This window comes from Hyla sarda, chromosome 5 (genome assembly GCF_029499605.1).
Source record: "Hyla sarda isolate aHylSar1 chromosome 5, aHylSar1.hap1, whole genome shotgun sequence".
Taxonomy (NCBI): domain Eukaryota; kingdom Metazoa; phylum Chordata; class Amphibia; order Anura; family Hylidae; genus Hyla; species Hyla sarda.
In genome coordinates this window covers 257,588,747-257,613,008 of record NC_079193.1, presented here as the reverse complement: position 1 = coordinate 257,613,008, position 24,262 = coordinate 257,588,747, and the positions used below count along the sequence as shown (strand labels likewise).

Below are 24,262 nucleotides of genomic sequence, written 5' to 3'. Positions count from 1 at the left end.
CCACGGGAAGGGGGTAAATCAGTAATAAAATCCATACCAATCAGAGACCAAGGCTGTTCGGGGACAGGCAGAGGATGAAGAAAACCAGCGGGCTTCTGGCGAGGAGTCTTATCCCGGGCACAGATAGTGCAGGCTCGCACAAAGTCCACAACATCCGTCTCCAGAGTCGGCCACCAATAGAAGCGGGAGATGAGTTGCACAGATTTCTTGATACCCGCATGACCTGCGAGATGGGAGGAGTGACCCCATTTGAGGATTCTGAGGCGTTGGCGAGGAGAAACAAAGGTCTTTCCTGGAGGAGTCTGCCTGATGGAGGCAGGAGAAGTGGAGATCAGGCAGTCAGGTGGAATGATGTGTTGCGGAGAGAGTTCAACTTCTGAGGCATCCGAGGAACGAGAGAGAGCATCGGCCCTAATGTTCTTATCGGCAGGACGAAAGTGAATCTCAAAATTAAATCGGGCAAAGAACAGAGACCACCGGGCCTGGCGAGGATTCAGCCGTTGGGCAGACTGGAGGTAGGAGAGGTTCTTGTGGTCGGTGTAGATAATAACAGGAGAACTTGATCCCTCCAGCAGATGCCTCCATTCCTCAAGTGCTATTTTAATGGCTAGAAGCTCTCGATCCCCGATGGAGTAGTTCCTCTCCGCTGGAGAGAAGGTCCTAGAGAAAAAACCACAAGTGACAGCATGCCCGGAAGAATTTTTTTGTAGAAGAACAGCTCCAGCTCCCACTGAGGAGGCATCAACCTCCAATAGGAAGGGTTTGGAAGGGTCAGGTCTGGAGAGGACGGGAGCCGAAGAAAAGGCAGACTTGAGTCGTTTAAAGGCGTCTTCTGCTTGAGGAGGCCAGGACTTGGGATCAGCATTTTTTTTGGTTAAAGCCACGATAGGAGCCACAATGGTAGAAAAATGTGGAATAAATTGCCTGTAATAATTGGCGAACCCCAAAAAGCGTTGGATAGCACGGAGTCCGGAGGGGCGTGGCCAATCTAAGACGGCAGAGAGTTTGTCTGGATCCATCTGTAGTCCCTGGCCAGAGACCAAATATCCTAGAAAAGGAAGAGATTGGCATTCAAACAGACATTTCTCAATTTTGGCATAGAGTTGGTTGTCACGAAGTCTCTGAAGAACCATACGGACATGCTGGCGGTGTTCTTCTAGATTGGCAGAAAAAATTAGGATATCGTCCAGATATACAACAACACAGGAGTATAACAGATCACGAAAAATTTCATTGACAAAGTCTTGGAAGACGGCAGGGGCGTTGCACAGTCCAAAGGGCATGACCAGATACTCAAAGTGTCCATCTCTGGTGTTAAATGCCGTTTTCCACTCGTCCCCCTCTCTGATGCGGATGAGGTTATAGGCGCCTCTTAAGTCCAATTTAGTGAAGATGTGGGCACCTTGGAGGCGATCAAAGAGTTCAGAGATGAGGGGTAAGGGGTAGCGGTTCTTAACCGTGATTTTATTAAGACCGCGGTAGTCAATGCAAGGACGTAGGGAGCCATCTTTTTTGGACACAAAGAAAAATCCGGCTCCGGCAGGAGAGGAGGATTTACGGATAAAGCCCTTTTTTAGATTCTCCTGGACGTATTCGGACATGGCAAGAGTCTCTGGGGCAGAGAGAGGATAAATTCTGCCCCGGGGTGGAGTAGTGCCCGGGAGGAGGTCGATAGGGCAATCATAAGGCCTGTGAGGAGGTAGAGTCTCAGCTTGTTTTTTGCAGAAAACATCCGCGAAGTCCATATAGGCCTTAGGGAGACCGGTTACTGGAGGAACCACAGAGTTACGGCAAGGGTTACTGGGAACCGGTTTTAGACAGTTCTTGGAACAAGAGGACCCCCAACTCTTGATCTCCCCAGTGGACCAATCCAGGGTAGGGGAATGAAGTTGAAGCCAGGGAAGTCCAAGGAGAATTTCCGAGGTGCAATTGGGGAGGACCAAAAGTTCAATCCTCTCATGATGAGATCCGATGCTCATAAGAAGGGGCTCCGTGCGGAAACGTATGGTACAGTCCAATCTTTCATTATTTACACAATTGATGTAGAGGGGTCTGGCGAGACTGGTCACCGGGATGTTGAACCTGTTGACGAGAGAGGCCAAAATAAAATTTCCTGCAGATCCTGAGTCCAAGAAGGCCACTGTAGAGAAGGAGAAGGCAGAGGCAGACATCCGCACAGGCACAGTAAGACGTGGAGAAGCAGAGTAGACATCAAGGACTGTCTCACCTTTGTGCGGAGTCAGCGTACGTCTTTCCAGGCGGGGGGGACGGATAGGACAATCTCTTAGGAAGTGTTCGGTACTAGCACAGTACAGGCAGAGGTTCTCCATACGGCGTCGTGTCCTCTCTTGAGGTGTCAGGCGAGACCGGTCGACCTGCATAGCCTCCACGGCGGGAGGCACAGGAACAGATTGCAGGGGACCAGAGGAGAAAGGAGCCGAGGAGAAGAAACGCCTCGTGCGAACAGAGTCCATATCTTGGCGGAGTTCCTGACGCCTTTCGGAAAAACGCATGTCAATGCGAGTGGCTAGGTGAATAAGTTCATGTAGATTAGCAGGAATTTCTCGTGCGGCCAGAACATCTTTAATGTTGCTGGATAGGCCTTTTTTGAAGGTCGCGCAGAGGGCCTCATTATTCCAGGACAATTCTGAAGCAAGAGTACGGAATTGTACGGCATACTCGCCAACGGAAGAATTACCCTGGACCAGGTTCAACAGGGCAGTCTCAGCAGAAGAGGCTCGGGCAGGTTCCTCAAAGACACTTCGGATTTCCGAGAAGAAGGAGTGTACAGAGGCAGTGACGGGGTCATTGCGGTCCCAGAGCGGTGTGGCCCATGACAGGGCTTTTCCGGACAGAAGGCTGACTACGAAAGCCACCTTAGACCTTTCAGTGGGAAACAGGTCCGACATCATCTCCAGATGCAGGGAACATTGGGAAAGAAAGCCACGGCAAAACTTAGAGTCCCCATCAAATTTATCCGGCAAGGATAAGCGTATCCCAGGAGCGGCCACTCGCTGCGGAGGAGGTGCAGGAGCTGGCGGAGGAGATGACTGCTGAAGCTGTGGTAGTAACTGTTGTAGCATAACGGTCAGTTGAGACAGCTGTTGGCCTTGTTGCGCTATCTGTTGTGACTGCTGGGCGACCACCGTGGTGAGGTCAGCGACAACTGGCAGAGGAACTTCAGCGGGATCCATGGCCGGATCTACTGTCACGATGCCGGCTGGCAGGTAGTGGATCCTCTGTGCCAGAGAGGGATTGGCGTGGACCGTGCTAGTGGACCGGTTCTAAGCCACTACTGGTTTTCACCAGAGCCCGCCGCAAAGCGGGATGGTCTTGCTGCGGCGGTAGTGACCAGGTCGTATCCACTAGCAACGGCTCACCTCTCTGGCTGCTGAAGATAGGCGCGGTACAAGGGAGTAGGCAAAAGCAAGGTCGGACGTAGCAGAAGGTCGGGGCAGGCAGCAAGGATCGTAGTCAGGGGCAACGGCAGAAGGTCTGGAAACACAGGCAAGGAACACACAAGGAACGCTTTCACTGGCACTAAGGCAACAAGATCCGGCAAGGGAGTGCAGGGGAAGTGAGGTGATATAGGGAAGTGCACAGGTGAACACACTAATTGGGACCACTGCGCCAATCAGCGGCGCAGTGGCCCTTTAAATCGCAGAGACCCGGCGCGCGCGCGCCCTAGGGAGCGGGGCCGCGCGCGCCGGGACAGAACAGACGGAGAACGAGTCAGGTAGGGGAGCCGGGGTGCGCATCGCGAGCGGGCGTTACCCGCATCGCGAATCGCATCCCGGCTGGCAGCGGAATCGCAGCGCCCCGGGTCAGAGGACGAGACCGGAGCGCTGCCGCGGGGAGAGTGAAGCGAGCGCTCCGGGGAGGAGCGGGGACCCGGAGCGCTCGGCGTAACAATCACACTGAGTCTCTTCCGTATAAAGACCTCCCCTCCCTGCTGACTGATTAATTAGGCCCCAGGTAAAGGTTTCTCCAATGTGAGCCAAGGAAATACACCCTTTCCTTGCCACTTTATTACAATATATATATATGCACAGAAACTAATTTTTTGTTAGAAAATAAAGAGTGGTAAAGCTGTAATTTGTATCACTACTACTTTATCACATATACAACTTTCTGATCCCTGTTTGTTTAATTTTTTTCTGGTCCATCAGTAATTTTGGACTGGATTTTTTCTGGTCCATGAAAATCAGCAATTTTGGTGTTATCGGTGATCTAACGATAGTGCCTGACTCAAACCTAAATGAAACAGGTGAGGGACCCCCGGGCTGACCAAGGGCATATTGCAATCTAGCAGACACATTTCTGAGAAAACTTTGCTTTGTATGGGGGAGCTGAATTCTGCTGTGTGCACAGTGCAGCAGAATCCAATTGAAATCAATGGGACTCTGCTGCAGCGAAAGTTCCACCTAAATGTTTACACCTAATTCCGCTCTAAAATTCCGTCGTATAAACATGGCCTAATAGTCTAATACGCATATTCAAAACTTTTTTTTTTTAATTGTAGCTATATTATGTTAATAGGGGTGTATGAGTCTTTTATAGCAGCTGTATCGTTTCTGTGCTACAAGCTTTTATTTATTGGCATGAAGTATAGTGACATACTAGTGGTTCTAAGAACGCCGTGATCTTCTTGTTTTTAATAGCTTTTTTACTTTTACAGATGCAAGCCTCTTGGGACTTGTCTCTATTAGCTGACCACATCACTGGGATTTTTGCCCATTCTTCCAGGCAAAACTGCTCCAACTCCTTCAGGCTAGATGGATTCAGTTGTTGTGCAGCAGTCTATAAGTCATTCATTTTCAAATGAATGACTGGACTATTCCATGGCTTTTAACTGGGGTCTTTGACCTTCTAAAAGGTAAACCTCCATCCCAGTCTTAAAAGGTGATATCCAGCCTTTAAAATAATAATAATAATAATAATGATAATATGGTGCTGGGGCAGGGGAAAATAGATAAAAAAACATGCTTACCTAGCGCTGGTCAGATGATCTTATCCTTTCTTCCTGCTTCTGATACGCGCCCTTGCAACATGACCTGCCAATCACTGGTAACAGCAGTGCTGCTATCAACATGCTTCCCTATGGGAATTGAAAATGTTTGTGCCACACATTTCAATTTTAATCTCTTCTGACTACAGAAGCTTCTTCCGTGTATTTGCGGAGTTGGATACATGCTGTTTGGCGAACTCTAAATGTGTATTTATATATTTCTTTAAACGCTAGTTTTTTTCTGGACACTGTTCTCTAAAACCCAACTATATGGAGTGTACTGTGGTATCCCAGTACAGGATATTCTCCTACAGTCCTGTCAAGTTGAGTCCCTGTACATCCTCAGGGCTCTCCTGCAGTGTTCCCCCATAATGTGAATAGGTTGTGTATTACGTGTAAAGGACCTTTGATGTTGGTCACATGATTGTTAGTCACATGATAATGTTTGTCACATGTTTAAGTCATATGTTTGTTATCCAGTGAGCACCAGGTGACCCGCAGTTGGCCTATGGGCTCCTTGCTCAGTCGCCCTTTATAAGAGGGGGAGGTACTACTATCTCCCTCTTACACCGCACTTCTCAGAGTTAGTGTCCAGCACATCTGGAGGCTTCAACCTAAATTGCAGCCACAAGTCAGTTAGTCAAGTCATCTTTATCTGCTATCATCATCTTTAGTCAAGTCAAGTCAATTGTAGTCACTCTTGGGGTAGTCAGCGTGGCCTGCACCTATAGTCTATCAAGTCACTGCAAGTCCCAGCAAGCTGAGAGGTCCCCTGTGTTGCTGGTCACCCCTCTTGGATCTTGGCCGAACTGTATAGACTGTAACACCTGTCTAACCTCAGTAAAAGCTACTGTTAACCTTAACCTGGCCTTGGACTATTATTTGCCCCTGCGTAACCTAGGACTGGAGGTATTACCTTTGGGTGGTTACATATGAAAACCACGCCCTGGCGTCACGAACGTGAAGGGGTAAATACCATCTACCCCTGGGCAACATCATCTGCCCCTTACACCTCACATCAAACCCTGTGGCTCACCACAGTACGACCTATAGTCCTACTGACAGATACTTTCGTGTTGCTGTATGGAATGTCTTTAGCAATATTGTTGGTGTCTTTGTTGAAAGTCTGATTAATGTTGTCCAATCTGTGAGTCTTAGTAGTTGACCTTCTCTTGTCAGGTTTGTAGTTGTGCCTTATTTTTCATTTTTGTTAGAATGGATTAAATGGTGCTCTGTAGTACCCCTATTGATCCCCTTGAAACTTGTACCCCTTGTTTTTATACTGACATCATGTGACTGACCATGTAACACTCTGCACACAAGGGAATTGTATTCCACTAATTTTGTGATGTCTCAAATTAATTGGTACTAGCAAATATTACTTTAATGAGTTTTTTTTAAAGGTATTTTATAATCGTTTTATATAATTTGTTTTATCATTGCACTGAAAAAGGTCAAGTCAGGTCCATAGAATGAAACCTAAATTAAAATCTATTGTAATGCAACAAAAGCTAAAAAAACACAGGGGAGGTAAATATTTTTGCAAGGCACTGTGCATACCGGAAACTGCAATAGTAGTCTACCATTATGTGTACGCCATCTGCCTTGAGACCTTTCCTTCATATGCTTTATATTCTGCTAGGCTAGGTTATAAATCGAACAGTTTCTACAGGCACATCTGATCTTTTTCAGACAACTTTCTGGATAGTTTCTTGAAATAACTTTTCTTAAGAGGACAAGGAAAACAAACTGTGTGACCTGAATAAGCTAAATGCACAGCAGAAAACTTTACAATGTTAAGTGAAAAAGATTTGGAACCAGTCTCTGGCAAACAGGTTCCAGCTAGATTGACTGGATATCACAAAGCAGAGAATAAACAGCCGGGATTAATGCACAAGTTGAGTCAAACAGCATGCTTCTGGCAGGCCCCGATTCTCATGGCTCGCTCTGAAATCATATTCTTCATTCAAACACAGCTAAATATGTGTTGACTGAACCCAATGACTACAAAGAAAAGACTGCAAACAAACTGACACAAGGAACTTTACCTTTAGACTCGTGAGAAATGCTTGACTTGTTTAGTAAGATACTAAGACAAAATATCTTTCACCCGACCAAACACTGAGGGAAATCCAGTCAATGAAGAATGACAATGGGAGCAATGCAGCGGCTCAACATAGGGTTTCTTAAGAAAACATTTTTAAGGGTCTTTAAGCCTGCTCTTACATGAGGAATACTATTACATCGAGCAAGTGTATTATGCTAAGTGTATCTCAGACGTCATCAGTCAATCAAAGAGTTCAGAATTGACAACATGAAAAATGGGTTGTAACATTATGGTATGACGTGGGAAATATTGTGAATAGACATTTGTTGACGTTTGAGTAAGATGCTGTCAACTGTATACTGGGTAAGATGCTGTCAACTGTATATAGGGTAAGATGTAGTCAACTGTATTCAGGGTAAGATGCTGTCAACTGTATACTGGGTAAGATGCTATCCACTGTATACTGGGTAAGATGCTGTCAACTGTATACAGGGTAAGATGCTGTCAACTGTATACTGGGTAAGATGCTTTCCACTGTATACTGGGTAAGATGCTATCCACTGTATACTGGGTAAGATGCTGTCCAATGTACACTGGGTAAGATGCTGTCCACTGTATACTGGGTAAGATGCTGTCCACTGGATACTGGGAAAGATGCTGTCCACTGTATACTGGGTAAGATGCTGTCCACTGTATACTGGGTAATATGCTGTCCACTGTATACTGGGTAAGATGCTATCTACTGTATACTGGGTAGGATGCTATCTACTGTATACTGGGTAATATGCTGTCCACTGTATACTGGGTAAGATGCTGTCCACTGTATACTGGGTAAGATGCTGTCCACTGTATACTGGGTAAGATGCTGTCCACTGTATACTGGGTAATATGCTGTCCACTGTATACTGGGTAAGATGCTGTCCACTGTATACTGGGTAATATGATGTCCACTGTATACTGGGTAAGATGCTGTCCACTGTATTCTGGGTAAGATGCTGTCCACTGTATACTGGGTAAGATGCTGTCCACTATATACTAGGTAAGATGCTGTCCACTGTATACTGGGTAAGATGCTGTCCACTGTATACTGGGTAAGATGCTATCTACTGTATACTGGGTAAGATGCTATCCACTGTATACAGGGTAAGATGCTATCTACTGTATACTGGGTAAGATGCTGTCCACTGTATACTGGGTAAGATGCTGTCCACTGTACACTGGGTAAGATGCTATCTACTGTATACAGGGTAAGATGCTATCTACTGTATACTGGGTAAGATGCTGTCCACTGTATACTGGGTAAGATGCTATCCACTGTATACTGGGTAAGATGCTGTCAACTGTATACAGGGTAAGATGCTGTCAACTGTATACTGGGTAAGATGCTTTCCACTGTATACTGGGTAAGATGCTATCCACTGTATACTGGGTAAGATGCTGTCCAATGTACACTGGGTAAGATGCTGTCCACTGTATACTGGGTAAGATGCTGTCCACTGTATACTGGGAAAGATGCTGTCCACTGTACACTGCGTAAGATGCTATCTACTGTATACTGGGTAAGATGCTGTCAACTGTATAATGGGTAAGATACTGTCCACTGTATACTGGGTAAGATGCTGTCCACTGTATACTGGGGAGGATGCTGTCCACTGTATACTGGGTAAGATGCTGTCCACTGTATACTGGGAAAGATGCTGTCCACTGTACACTGGGTAAGATGCTATCTACTGTACACTGGGTAAGATGCTGTCAACTGTATAATGGGTAAGATGCTGTCCACTGTATACTGGGTAAGATGCTGTCCACTGTATACTGGGGAGGATGCTGTCCACTGTATACTGGGTAAGATGCTATCTACTGCATAATGGGTAAGATGCTGTCCACTGTATACTGGGTAAGATGCTGTCCACTGTATAATGGGTAAGATGCTGTCCACTGTATACTGGGTAAGATGCTGTCCACTGTATACTGGGTAAGATGCTGTCCACTGTATACTGGGTAAGATGCTGTCCACTGTATACTGGGTAAGATGCTGTCCACTGTATACTGGGTAAGATGCTGTCCACTGTATACTGGGTAAGATGCTGTCCACTGTATACTGGGTAAGATGCTGTCCACTGTATAATGGGTAAGATGCTGTCCACTGTATACTGGGTAAGATGCTGTCCACTGTATACTGGGTAAGATGCTGTCCACCGTACACTGGGTAAGATGCTATCTACTGTATACAGGGTAAGATGCTATCTACTGTATACTGGGTAGGATGCTATCTACTGTATACTGGGTAATATGCTGTCCACTGTATACTGGGTAAGATGCTGTCCACTGTATACTGGGTAATATGATGTCCACTGTATACTGGGTAAGATGCTGTCCACTGTATTCTGGGTAAGATGCTGTCCACTGTATACTGGGTAAGATGCTGTCCACTGTATACTAGGTAAGATGCCGTCCACTGTATACTGGGTAAGATGCTGTCCACTGTATACTGGGTAAGATGCTATCTACTGTATACTGGGTAAGATGCTATCCACTGTATACAGGGTAAGATGCTATCTACTGTATACTGGGTAAGATGCTGTCCACTGTATACTGGGTAAGATTCTGTCCACTGCATACTGGGTAATATGAAGTCCACTGTATACTGGGTAAGATGCTGTCCACTGTATACTGGGTAAGATGCTGTCCACTGTAGACTGGGTAAGATGCTGTCCACTGTATACAGGGTAAGATGCTATCTACTGTATACTGGGTAGGATGCTGTCCACTGTATACTGGGTAAGATTCTGTCCACTGTACACTGGGTAAGATGCTATCTACTGTATACAGGGTAAGATGCTATCTACTGTATACTGGGTAAGATGCTGTCCACTGTATACTGGGTAAGATGCTGTCCACTGTACACTGGGTAAGATGCTATCTACTGTATACAGGGTAAGATGCTATCTACTGTATACTGGGTAAGATGCTGTCCACTGTATACTGGGTAAGATGCTGTCCACTGTATACTGGGTAATATGATGTCTACTGTATACTAGGTAAGATGCTGTCCACTGTATACTGGGTAAGATGCTGTCCACTATATACTAGGTAAAATGCTGTCCACTGTATACTGGGTAAGATGCTGTCCACCGTACACTGGGTAAGATGCTATCTACTGTATACTAGGTAAGATGCTATCTACTTTATACAGGGTAAGATGCTATCTACTGTATACTGGGTAAGATGCTGTCCACTGTATACTAGGTAAGATGTTGCCCACTGTATACTGGGTAAGATGCTGTCCACTGTATACTGGGTAATATGATGTCCACTGTATACTACGTAAGATGCTGTCCAATATATACTGGGTAAGATGCTGTCCAATATATACTGGGTAAGATGCTGTCCACTGTATACTGGGTAAAATGCTGTCCACTGTACACTGGGTAAGATGCTGTCCACTGTATACTGGGTAAGATGCTATCTACTGTATACTGGGTAAGATGCTGTCCACTGTAGACTGGGTAAGATGCTGTCCACTGTATACTGGGTAAGATGCTATCTACTGTATACTGGGCAAGATGCTGTACACTGGACAGCATCTTACCCAGTATACAGTGTACAGCATCTTGCCCAGTATACAGTAGATAGCATCTTACCCAGTATACAATGAACAGCATCTTACCCAGTATACAATGGACAGCATCTTACCCAGTATACATTGTATACTGGGTAAGATGCTGTTCATTGTATACTGGGTAAGATGCTATCTACTGTATACTGGGTAAGATGCTGTCCACTGTATACTGGGTAAGATGCTGTCCATTGTAAACTGGGTAAGATGCTGTACACTTTATACTGGGTAGGATGCTATCTACTGTATACAGGGTAAGATGCTTTCCACTGTATACTGGGTAAGATGCTGTCCACTGTATACTGGGTAAGATGCTGTCCACTGTATACTGGGAAAGATGCTGTCTACTGTATACTGGGTAAGATGCTATCCACTGTATACTGGGTAAGATGCTGTGCTCCGTATACTGGGTAAGATGCTGTCCACTGTATACTGGGTAAGATGCTATCTACTGTATACTGGGTAAGATGCTGTCCACCGTATAATGGGTAAAATGCTGTCCACTGTATACTGGGTAACATGCTATCTACTGTATACTGGATAAGATGCTGTCCACTGTATACTGTGTAACATGCTGTCCACTGTATACTAGGTAAGATGCTATCCACTGTATACTGGGTAAGATGCTATCCACTGTATACTGGGTAAGATGCTGTCCACTGTATGCAGGGTACGATGCTGTCCAATGTATACTGGGTAAGATGCTGTCCACTGTACACTGGGTAAGATGCTGTCTACTGTATACTGGGTAAGATGCTGTCTACTGTATACTTGGTAAAATGCTGTCCACTGTATACTGGGTAAGATGCTGTCCACTGTATACTGGGTAAGATGCTGTCTACTCTATACTGGGTAAGATGCTGTCCACTGTATACTGGGTAAGTGTCACGATTCGGCTGGCTGGAGGTGGATCCTCTGTGCCAGAGAGGGATTGGCGTGGACCGTGTTGGTGGACCGGTTCTAAGTTGCTACTGGTATTCACCAGAGCCCGCCGCAAAGCGGGATGGTCTTGCAGCGACGGTAGCAACCAGGTCGTATCCACCAGCAACGGCTCAACCTCTCTGACTGCTGAAGATAGGCGCGGTACAAGGGAGTAGACAAGAGCAAGGTCGGACGTAGCAGAAGGTCAGGGCAGGCAGCAAGGATCGTAGTCAGGGGCAACGGCAGGAGGTCTGGAACACAGGCTAGGAACACACAAGGAAACGCTTTCACTGGCACAATGGCAACAAGATCCGGCGAGGGAGTGCAGGGGAAGTGAGGTATAAGTAGGGAGTGCACAGGTGAACACACTGATTAAGCCTGCTGCGCCAATCAGTGGTGCAGTGGCCCTTTAAATTGCAGAGACCCTGCACGCGCGCGCCCTAAGGAGCGGGGCCGCGCGTGCCGGGACAAGACAGACGGGGAACGAGTCAGGTACGGAAGCCGGGATGCGCATCGCGAGCGGGCGCCTCCCGCATCGCGAATCGCATCCCGGCTGAGAGGGATATTGCAGCGCACCCGGTCAGCAGGTCTGACCGGGGCGCTGCAAATGCGAGGATGCTGCGAGCGCTCCGGGGAGGAGCGGGGACCCGGAGCGCTCGGCGTAACAGTACCCCCCCCCTTGGGTCTCCCCCTCTTCTTGGAGCCTGAGAACCTGAGGATAAGACTTTTGTCTAGAATGTTGTCCTCAGGTTCCCAGGATCTCTCTTCTGGGCCACAGCCTTCCCAATCCACCAAAAAAAATGTTTTCTTTCTGACAGTCTTGGAGGCCAGAATCTCCTTCACGGAGAAGACGTCAGAAGAACAGGAGTGGGGGAAACAAGTTTGGGAGAGAAGCGGTTAATGACGAGTGGTTTAAGGAGAGAGACATGGAAGGCATTGGGAATACGAAGAGAAGGAGGAAGAAGGAGTTTGTAAGAGACAGGGTTAATCTGGCACAAGACTTTGAAAGGGCCAAGATAGCGTGGTCCCAGTTTGTAACTGGGGACACGAAAGCGGACATATTTAGCGGAGAGCCATACCTTGTCTCCGGGAGCAAAAATGGGGGGAGTTCTTCTTTTCTTATCGGCAAATCTTTTCATCCGGGATGAAGCCTGTAAAAGAGAATTTTGGGTCTCTTTCCATATGGTGGAAAGATCACGAGTCACTTCATCCACAGCGGGCAAACCAGAGGGCAAGGGAGTAGGGAGGGGGGAAAGAGGGTGACGGCCGTACACCACGAAAAATGGGGATTTAGCAGAAGATTCGGAGACTCTGAAGTTGTATGAGAATTCGGCCCATGGTAGAAGATCTGCCCAGTCATCCTGGCGGGAGGAAACAAAATGCCGTAAATAGTCGCCCAGGACCTGATTAATTCTTTCTACTTGCCCATTGGATTGGGGATGATAAGAAGAAGAGAAGTTTAATTTGATCTTGAGCTGTTTACAGAGGGCTCTCCAGAATTTAGACACGAATTGGACGCCTCTATCCGAGACGATATGCGTGGGCAAACCGTGAAGGCGAAAAATGTGTACAAAAAATTGCTTTGCCAACTGAGGAGCTGAAGGAAGACCAGGAAGAGGAATAAAATGTGCCATCTTGGAAAATCGATCAACGACCACCCAAACAACTGTGTTGCCACGGGATGAGGGTAAGTCCGTAATAAAGTCAATACCAATCTGTGACCAAGGCTGTTCGGGGACAGGCAGAGGATGAAGGAGGCCAGCAGGCTTCTGGCGAGGAGTCTTATCCCGGGCACAGACAGTACAGGCCCGCACAAAATCAACAACATCGGTCTCCAGAGTCGGCCACCAATAAAAACGAGAGATGAGTTGCAAGGATTTTTTGATGCCCGCATGGCCTGCGAGGTGGGAGGAGTGTCCCCATTTGAGAATCCCGAGACGCTGGCGTGGAGAAACGAAGGTCTTCCCTGGAGGAGTTTGCCTGATGGAGGCTGGAGAAGTGGAGATCAGACAGTCAGGAGGAATGATGTGTTGCGGAGAGACCTCTACTTCAGAGGCATCAGAAGAACGAGAGAGGGCATCGGCCCTAATGTTCTTGTCAGCAGGGCGAAAATGAATTTCAAAGTCAAAACGGGCAAAGAATAACGACCACCTGGCCTGGCGAGGGTTCAGTCGTTGGGCAGACTGGAGATAGGAGAGATTCTTGTGATCAGTGTATATGATAACTGGAAATTTTGATCCCTCCAGCAGGTGCGCTATCTGTTGCGACTGCTGGGCGACCACCGTGGTGAGGTCGGCGACAACTGGCAGTGGGACTTCAGCGGGATCCATGGCCGGATCTACTGTCACGATTCGGCTGGCTGGAGGTGGATCCTCTGTGCCAGAGAGGGATTGGCGTGGACCGTGTTGGTGGACCGGTTCTAAGTTGCTACTGGTATTCACCAGAGCCCGCCGCAAAGCGGGATGGTCTTGCAGCGGCGGTAGCAACCAGGTCGTATCCACCAGCAACGGCTCAACCTCTCTGACTGCTGAAGATAGGCGCGGTACAAGGGAGTAGACAAGAGCAAGGTCGGACGTAGCAGAAGGTCAGGGCAGGCAGCAAGGATCGTAGTCAGGGGCAACGGCAGGAGGTCTGGAACACAGGCTAGGAACACACAAGGAAACGCTTTCACTGGCACAATGGCAACAAGATCCGGCGAGGGAGTGCAGGGGAAGTGAGGTATAAGTAGGGAGTGCACAGGTGAACACACTGATTAAGCCTGCTGCGCCAATCAGTGGCGCAGTGGCCCTTTAAATTGCAGAGACCCGGCGCGCGCACGCCCTAAGGAGCGGGGCCGCGCGCGCCGGGACAAGACAGACGGGGAACGAGTCAGGTACGGGAGCCGGGATGCGCATCGCGAGCGGGCGCCTCCCGCATCGCGAATCGCATCCCGGCTGAGAGGGATATTGCAGCGCACCCGGTCAGCAGGTCTGACCGGGGCGCTGCAAATGCGAGGATGCTGCGAGCGCTCCGGGGAGGAGCGGGGACCCGGAGCGCTCGGCGTAACAGTAAGATGCTGTCCACTTTATACTGGGTAAGATGCTGTCTACTGTATACTGGGTAAGATGCTATCCACTGTATACTGGGTAAGATGCTGTAAACTGTATACTGGGTAAGATGCTGTCCACTTTATACTGGGTAAGATGCTGTCCACTGTATACTGGGTAACATACTATCTACTGTATACAGGGTAAGATGCTGTCCAATATATACTGGGTAAGATGCTGTCCACTGTATACTGGGTAAATTGCTGTCCACTGTACACTGGGTAAGATGCTGTCCACTGTATACTGGGTAAGATGCTGCCCACTGTATACTGGGTAAGATGCTGTCTACTGTATACTGGGTAAGATGCTGTCTACTGTATACTGGGCAAGATACTGTACACTGTATACTGGGTAAGATGCTATCTACTGTATACTGGATAAGATGCTGTCCACTGTATACTGGGTAAAATGCTGTCCACTGTATACTGGGTAAGATGCTGTCCACTGTATACTGGGTAAGATGCTGTCTACTGTATACTGGGTAAGATGCTATCCACTGTATACTGGGTAAGATGCTGTACACCGTATACTGGATAAGATGCTGTCCACTGTATACTGGGTAAGATGCTGTCCACTGTATACTGGGTAAGATGCTATCCACTGTATACTGGGTAAGATGCTATCTACTGTATACTGGATAAGATGCTGTCCACTGTATACTGGGTAAGATGCTGTCTACTGTATACTGGGTAAGATACTATCCACTGTATACTGGGTAAGATGCTGTACACGGTATACTGGGTAAGATGCTGTCCACCGTATACTGGGTAAGATGCTGTCCACTGTATACTGGGTAAGATGCTATCTACTGTATACTGGGTAAGATGCTGTCCACCGTATACTGGGTAATATGATGTCCACTGTATACTGGGTAAGATGCTATCTACTGTATACTGGGTAAGATGCTGTCCACTGTATACTGGGTAAGATGCTGTCCACTGTATACAGGGTAAAATGCTATCTAATGTATACTGGGTAAGATGCTGTCCACCGCATACTGGGTAAGATGCTATCTACTGTATACTGGGTAAGATGCTGTCCACTGTATACTGGGTAAGATGCTATCTACTGTATACTGGGTAAGATGCTGTCCACTGTATACTGGGTAAGATGCTGTCCACTGTATACAGGGTAAAATGCTATCTACTGTATACTGGGTAAGATGCTGTCCACCGTATACTGGGTAAGATGCTATCTACTGTATACTGGGTAAGATGCTGTCCACTGTATAATGGGTAAGATGCTGTCCACTGTATACTGGGTAAGATGCTGTCCACTGTATACTGGGTAAGATGCTATCTACTGTATACTGGGTAAGATGCTGTCCACTGTATACTGGGTAAGATGCTGTCCACTGTATACAGGGTAAAATGCTATCTACTGTATACTGGGTAAGATGCTGTCCACCGTATACTGGGTAAGATGCTATCTACTGTATACTGGGTGAGATGCTGTCCACTGTATACTGGGTAAGTTGCTATCTACTGTATACTGGGTAAGATGCTGTCCACTGTATACTGGGTAAGATGCTATCTACTGTATACTGGGTGAGATGCTGTCCACTGTATACTGGGTAAGATGCTATCTACTGTATACTGGGTGAGATGCTGTCCATTATACACTTGGTAAGATGCTATCTACTGTATACTGGGTGATATGCTGTCCATTATACACTTGGTAAGATGCTGTCCATTATACACTTGATAAGATGCTGTCCATTATACACTTGGTAAGATGCTGTCCATTATACACTTGGTAAGATGCTGTCCATTATACACTTGGTAAGATGCTGTCCATTATACACTTGGTAAGATGCTGTCCACTGTATACTGGGTGAGATGCTGTCCATTATACACTTGGTAAGATGCTATCTACTGTATACTGGGTGAGATGCTGTCCATTATACACTTGGTAAGATGCTATCCATTATACACTTGGTAAGATGCTGTCCATTATACACTTGGTAAGATGCTGTCCATTATACACTTGGTAAGATGCTGTCCATTATACACTTGGTAAGATGCTGTCCATTATACACTTGGTAAGATGCTGTCCACTGTATACTGGGTGAGATGCTGTCCATTATACACTTGGTAAGATGCTGTCCACTGTATACTGGGTGAGATGCTGTTCATTATACACTTGGTAAGATGCTATCTACTGTATACTGGGTGAGATGCTGTCCATTATACACTTGGTAAGATGCTGTCCATTATACACTTGGTAAGATGCTGTCCATTATACACTTGGTAAGATGCTGTCCATTATACACTTGGTAAGATGCTGTCCATTATACACTTGGTAAGATGCTGTCCATTATACACTTGGTAAGATGCTGTCCACTGTATACTGGGTGAGATGCTGTCCATTATACACTTGGTAAGATGCTATCTACTGTATACTGGGTGAGATGCTGTCCATTATACACTTGGTAAGATGTTATCCTATAATGGGTAAGATGTATATTTCCTGATTGATGTCATATCTGTAGATCATGACGTAGAGTTCTAAATGCTTTCTGAAGACTTAGAAATGAGCAAGTTGGGAAAGTGACATTGTAGCTACTATTTTACTGTATCAAATTTGAGACACTGAAACTATTTATCTATTGTTGCCTGGAAGTAGCCACTAGAGATGAGTGAAGTTACAGTGATTCGATTTGTCACAAACTTCTCGGCGATTGCTGACTTTAGCCTGCATAAATTAGTTCAGCTTTCAGGTGCTCCGGTGGGCTGGAAAAAGTGGATACAGTCCTGGGAGGGAGTCTCCAGCCCACCGGAGCACCTGAAAGCTGAACTAATTTATGCAGGCTAAAGTCAGCAACTGCCGAGCCGCAAGGTTCATGTCGAATCAAATCACTGTAACTTCACTCATCTTTTGTAGGCACTTTGAGATGAGAAGGGGCTGACTAAACTGTTGCCCAATGAGGTGCAAAGAAGCACTAAAGGAATATCTACCCCCCATGATTTCCACTTTTTCCCACAAGTACTGAGGTTAGAAAATAAGGCTAGACACCAAAAAACAAGTCAAAGTCAAAACAACAGATATTAGTCCAGTCCTGAAATGATAGAGTTAGTGCTATTATTATTTAAGTTATATTCTACAGAGACGAATATCAGTCATGCTACAGGTATTTTGGCTAGATATTATATATTCTTTGGATGCCAAATCAACACTTCACAATAGTTTTCAGTATTCCTGTTTGTATGTTCTGTTGGATAACGTGTATTCTAATTCAAACTCTACAGGTTGAAAATCTCATACAGATCATAATTCAATACCCTAGTTTAAATGGTTTGTTCACGGATATCATAATATATCACAAAGGAAAAAGCCATCATTTAAGGAAAATATTAACTTGTACTAAGTAGTGGACCAACATGAACATGCCTATAGCCGTCTTTTTGTGTGTTACATTAATGTTATATTGTGTGCAGGTGTGGTCCCTAATAATAATAATAATGATAATTTTGATAACAGTAATGTGGTATCTATCTAGTAGTTTCCAGAAAAGCAGCACAACTGACAGTCCAAATCCAAGAAGTAGTAAGGTGCACGCAGTTACAGGAGACTTGGTTAGGGACTCCAACTTCAACAAAAAATCGAAAAAACACAGCACACAGAGTATCTTGAGTGCAAAAAAAGAAACTTGTTTATTCCATCATCAGCAAGAAAAAGTGCAACGTTTCGGTAATCTCACATCACCATCCTCAGGCATCCTGTGATGTGAGATTACCCAAACGTTGCACTATTTCATCTGGTGATGGAATAAACAAGGTTCTTTTTTTGCACTGAATATACTCTGTGTGCTGCGTTTTTTAAATTTCATATCTATCTATCTCATATGTATTAGTGTTGGGCACAAATATTCGCATTTCAAATTTTTATCGTGAATATCGCAAATTCGCATATATTCGCATATACCGTCTTTTCACTTGTGGGCCAATTAGAATGATGCAGATACACTTGTCAGAGGTTATCAACAACATCCCTAGCAACCAATAGTAAAGTTGTCCACCCCCTCTCTGTTTTCTTCCTACAATACGCGACTATGCGAACATTCGCACATACGAATATTTGCATATGCGAATATAACAAATTTTGAAGAATATTCATCTATCTATCTCATATCTATCTCATGTCTATCTATCTATCTATCTCATATCTATCTATCTCATATCTATCTATCTATCTATCTAACTATCTCATATCTATCTATCTATCTATCTCATATTTATCTATCTATCTCATATCTATCTATCTAACTATCTCATATCTATCTATCTATCTATCTATCTCATATCTATCTATCTATCTAACTATCTCATATCTATCTATCTATCTATCTATCTATCTATCTATCTCATATCTATCTATCTCATAACTATCTATCTATCTATCTATCTATCTATCTATCTCATATCTATCTATCTATCTATCTATCTATCCATCTCATCCTGTTCTACCTGTACATAATTGAAACCAGCACAGTTCCACAACTACGGGGAAATCACAATTGTGTTTTAAATACAACTTCAAAGGTACATTCCTGCGCCAATGACCACAGCGTAAGCCTAATAAAACTAGTATAATCTATTTCATGTAGAATGTACATAGATCACTGACAGATGGATCATCTTTCAAATGTCTAAAAATCTAAAATAGCAGCAGCACAAGGAGCAATGATCTAATATTGGTTATAAAAGGTCATTTTAAGTCAATGTTCACACAGTGTATTTTATGTAACGCAAGCATTTTCTGCTGTAATCTGGCCTTTTTTGTCGCTGCATGCTTACCAACTACGGCCCAAAACGTAAAATAAAGTAAAATAAAATACGTCGACGATTTTTACACTGTGTTAATAGCCTTAGGAGAGAAGACATTGGTAAAGCAGAAACAACATTTTATAAACATTGCTTAATTTTTAAACATATGTTTTCTAATTGTCCCAATTACCCAATTCCATCACCCCCCTCTTGGTTCTGACTTGAACCTGTATAAGTATGGAAGCTTTGTTAGCATAAAACATTGGCTATTGTTGATTATTCAAAGCATAACACGGTTCTTTGCTGTAGAACATGATAGTTATATAGACAGATTAATAAACAGATAGAAAGTCAGAACTTGAAATTATTTGGCTCCAGAACAAAAATCTCTCTAAGGGCCCCATAAGTGAAGTACAGAAGTTCCTGGTCTGCACCCCCTGTACACAGAGCCATCAAAATCTGTAAGTGATCAAATATGAACGGTTATGTGATAATGTATAAGAAATGTACTTTCTTAGCAGAAGGTTTTTTCTAGTTTTAGCGAAAGTCCTCTCTATCAGTGTTTTCCAAACAGTGTGCCTCCAGCTGTTGCAAACATGTTACATTAGTACTCATTGATAATTCTACATAGGGAAAGAGAGACACCCTGACTTTTTAATCCAGTGTGTGAATTAATACAAAATAATAAAGCTATATCTTTTTAATATATGGGAAACTAGGGAATTAGTGGATCACTGCGGTGATCTTTTGGTGAATAACTTGGATTAACCCTCCATATATTGGTCTGTTATGGATCTCCAGCTGTTGCAAAACTACGACTCCCAGCATGCCAGGACAGCCAAAGGCTGTCCTGGCATGTTGGGAGTTGTAGTTTTGCAAGATCTTTAGGCACACTGTGTGGAAAACTCTGCTCTATATGCATCTAAAGATATTCCGTCAATATTGGTACATATTATTACGTGTCAGAAAATTGCAATTTAGTCCTCCTGATCATTGAGTTTTCTAAAAATCCTGTAAAAATAAACTTCCCCGTGATTATTGCTCCATTGCAAATGGCATTGTATATCTCGAAAATTGTGAATTCGTAAACATTTACATGATCAGCCATTTGGCTCTATGGAATCCCATAAACCACTTTGTCTCAATATTTTTCAACCATGTAAACCGATATATGGCAGTGCAGTGGTAATATGGAAGTTCTCTGTATGAATGGCCCTTTTACTGATGTGTCAATCACACAGTATGAGAAATACCTATATGGTTATTAACCTGACAGCCCCATAGTGAGTTTTGAGCACTTGATCGCAACCTATTCTAACCTTCTCGACCTTCTTCGCTTCTTGTAGTATATGTTGAGCTATAAAATACATTTTGATGGATATTAAGATTCATTTTTAGGAAGTCAAAGGATATTTCGAACGTACAAAAAAAGTAACACAACAGGTTGCAATAACCATGAATACACACACACATACCAGACACTATGAGCACTGGGAGCAAACACACGACCGATGCAAGACACAGGCATGGGATCTTCATGGCTTCTCACATTCACCGAACCTTGTAACTCTTTACAATCCAAGAATGTAGATTATAATCCAGCAGTTGTATCCCTTGGGTAGGAGAAAACAATGTCCAGGACTCACGCCGCCATCCATACACTGGCTCTATGAACCACACTCCAGCCTCAGTGCTCCTATTCCTTTCTGTGTGTACAGCCTATGGCAGGGATGAGCTTTTCTCCTCTCAGTGGCTGAGTTCCTTCCTATTCACTGCTTTATAAATGGAAGGGGCGTATAGGGGGGAGGGAAGTCTGACATCTCAGCCCTATGATCAGGTCTACAGCAGAGCCTTGATGTCCTGCTCTTCCCAGTGTGATCCCCTGTGGACTTGTTGAGGACAGGCAATAGACATAATGGTTTGTTAGAACTGATGAGTTTAGAATTCAGTGTATTTATAAATAATTCTAACCATACAAATGTTTAGCCACACCGTACAACCAGTATATTCTCACTGCATAGTTAAGTATTGTGAAAGAACTAAATGCCATATACAAGTTAAAACAACTACACATATATGTTTGTAAAGAGTTACGTTGAATTGAATTCATTTTATGGCATTACAGATTGTATTGTAGAAGAACTGTTACACCTACAGTCATATATTGCAGAATTGTAATTTCAATAATCATTTACTTATTTATTTATGTATTATAATATATTTATGTATAAAAATTATTATAATAGTTAAGCTTTCCTATCTCATGTCTATCTATGGAAATAACTATAATTATTGCAATGATTTGTGGTTCGTGTTAGAACTGATGAGATTAGAATTCAGTGCACAGTGACCTCCCGACCTACAATGGCCCCGACATACTATAATTTCAACATGCGATGGCCTCTCAGAGGCAGCATCAACATACGATGCTTTTGTATGTCGGGGCCATTGCATAAACGGCTATTCGGCAGCGCTGACTGCTTCAGCTGCCACCGGATAGCCGATTACGGTTCCCCGTGTGGTCCGCTGACGATCACTTACCTGTCCTCTTCGGGATCCCCTGCATCGTCGGCGCTCTCCATCGTCATCATCATGTCGCTGCGCATGCCGTCCCGTCATCCAATAGGAGCGGCGTGCGTAGCGACGTTATGGCGGCGACGGAGAGCGAGGATGCCGGGGAAGCAGAGGCCTTGCCGGAGCGTTGGGGACACCCCGGGGACGCGGCGACATCGATGGAGGGCGACATCCAGGGTAGCGGTGACGAGCGGTGACGGTCCGGAGCGGCGGGGACAGGTGAATACAACTTCTTATACCAGTGATCTTCAACCGGCAGACCTCCAGATGTTGCAAAACTACAACTCCCAGCATGCCCGGACAGCCGTTGGCGGTCCGGGCATGCTGAGTGTTGTAGTTTTGCAACATCTGAAGGTTCGCAGGTTGTAGACCACTGTCCTATACTTTACATTGCACGGATCCCTCAACATACGATGGTTTCAACAAACGATGGTCCATTTGGAACAGATTACCATCGTATGTTGAGGAACCACTGTATTTATAAATAATTGTAATGATGATACAAATGTTTAGACACATTGTACAACCAGTATATGTTCATTGCATAGTTAGGTATTGTGAAAGGACTGAATGCCATTTACAAGTTAGAAATACTACACATATCTATTGGTAAAGAGTTACATTAAATTGAATTCATTTTATTGCATAAGGCTGGGTTCACATATGTCCGGCATCCGGCATAGATGAAATCAGCCTAGATCTTGACATCAGTTGTATGCCATCCGGCATCCATTGTTCCCCTGTCCGGTGATCTCTGGCGGGTCCACCCATCAAAATTGAGACGCTGGATGATTGTGAACTGTCCCAATTAAATGAATGGGATCAGTTCTAGCGTCAGTTTCCCTTTGGTGCACGCCGGAGGGAAACTATGCCGGACGCCTGATATGTGTGAACCCAGCCTTACAGATTGTATTATAGAAGAACTGTTACACCTATAGTCACTTATTGTAGAATTGCAACTACTTATTTGTGTATTATAATAATTATTATAAAGGTTAAACTTGTCTATCTATGGAAATAACTGTAATTATTTCAATGATTTGTGGTTCGTGTTAGGAATGATGAGTCTAAAATTCAGTGTATTTGTAAATAATTGTAATGATGATACAAATGTTTAGCCACACTATACAACCAGTATATGTTCATTGCATAGTTAGGTATTGGGAAAGGACTGAATGCCATTTACAAGTTAGAAATACTACACATATCTATTTGTAAAGAGTTACATTAAATTGAATTCATTTTATTGCACTATAAATTGTAATGCAGAAGAACCATCACACCTACAGTAATTTATTGTAGAATTGTAACTGCAATAACCATTTGCTTATTTATGAATTATGATCTTTTCTATCTATGGAGATAACTGCAACTATTGCAATGAAATCCGCTATGAACATCCAATGCGTATCTGTAACACATAGGGCACGCTGCAGATTTCAAAATCCACAGTTTGCTTAGAATTTGCTACGCATTTATGTTGCTGTGAATAAATGGGTTTTATTAAATAATCATTTATTTAGATTTGTACCTAATGTGGAGGAACACTGCCTGCCTAATGTGGGGGAACACTGCCTGCCTAATGTGAGGGAACACTGCCTGCCTAATGTGGGGGAACACTGACTGCCTAATGTGAGGGAACACTGCCTGCCTAATGTGGAGGAACACTGCCTGCCTAATGTGGAGGAACACTGCCTGCCTAATGTTGGGGAACTCTGCCTGCCTAATGTGGGGGAACACTGCCAGCCTAATGTGGGGGAATAGTGCCTGCCTAATGTGAGGGAACACTGCCTGCCTAATGTGGAGGAACACTGCCTGCCTAATGTGGAGGAACACTGCCTGCCTAATGTTGGGGAACTCTGCCTGCCTAATGTGGGGGAACACTGCCAGCCTAATGTGGGGGAATAGTGCCTGCCTAATGTGGGGGAACACTGCCTGCCTAATGTGGGGGAACTCTTCCTGCCTAATGTGGGGGAACACTGCCTGCCTAATGTGGAGGAACACTGCCTGCCTAATGTGGGGGAACTCTGCCTGCCTAATGTGAGGGAACACTGCCAGCCTAATGTGGGGGAATATTGCCTGCCTAATGTGGGGGAACACTGCCTGCCTAATGTGGGGGAACTCTTCCTGCCTAATGTGGGGGAACACTGCCTGCCTAATGTGGAGGAACACTGCCTGCCTAATGTGGAGGAACACTGCCTGCCTAATGTGGGGGAACTCTGCCTGCCTAATGTGGGGGAA

The 24,262-nt window shown here is 44.8% G+C and overlaps 1 protein-coding gene across 1 annotated transcript in view; it reads right to left on the bottom strand.

Moving 5' to 3' along the window:
- The window catches only part of APCDD1 (APC down-regulated 1), a 103,156-nt gene extending 81,974 nt beyond the window's left edge, over nt 1-21,182 (bottom strand). The window contains exon 1 of the mRNA XM_056521561.1: nt 20,923-21,182. Within this exon, the coding sequence (XP_056377536.1) occupies nt 20,923-20,986 (64 nt within the window). The 5' untranslated portion in view covers nt 20,987-21,182. The remainder of the gene's footprint in view (nt 1-20,922) is intronic.
- Nucleotides 21,183-24,262: the final 3,080 nt, after the last annotated feature.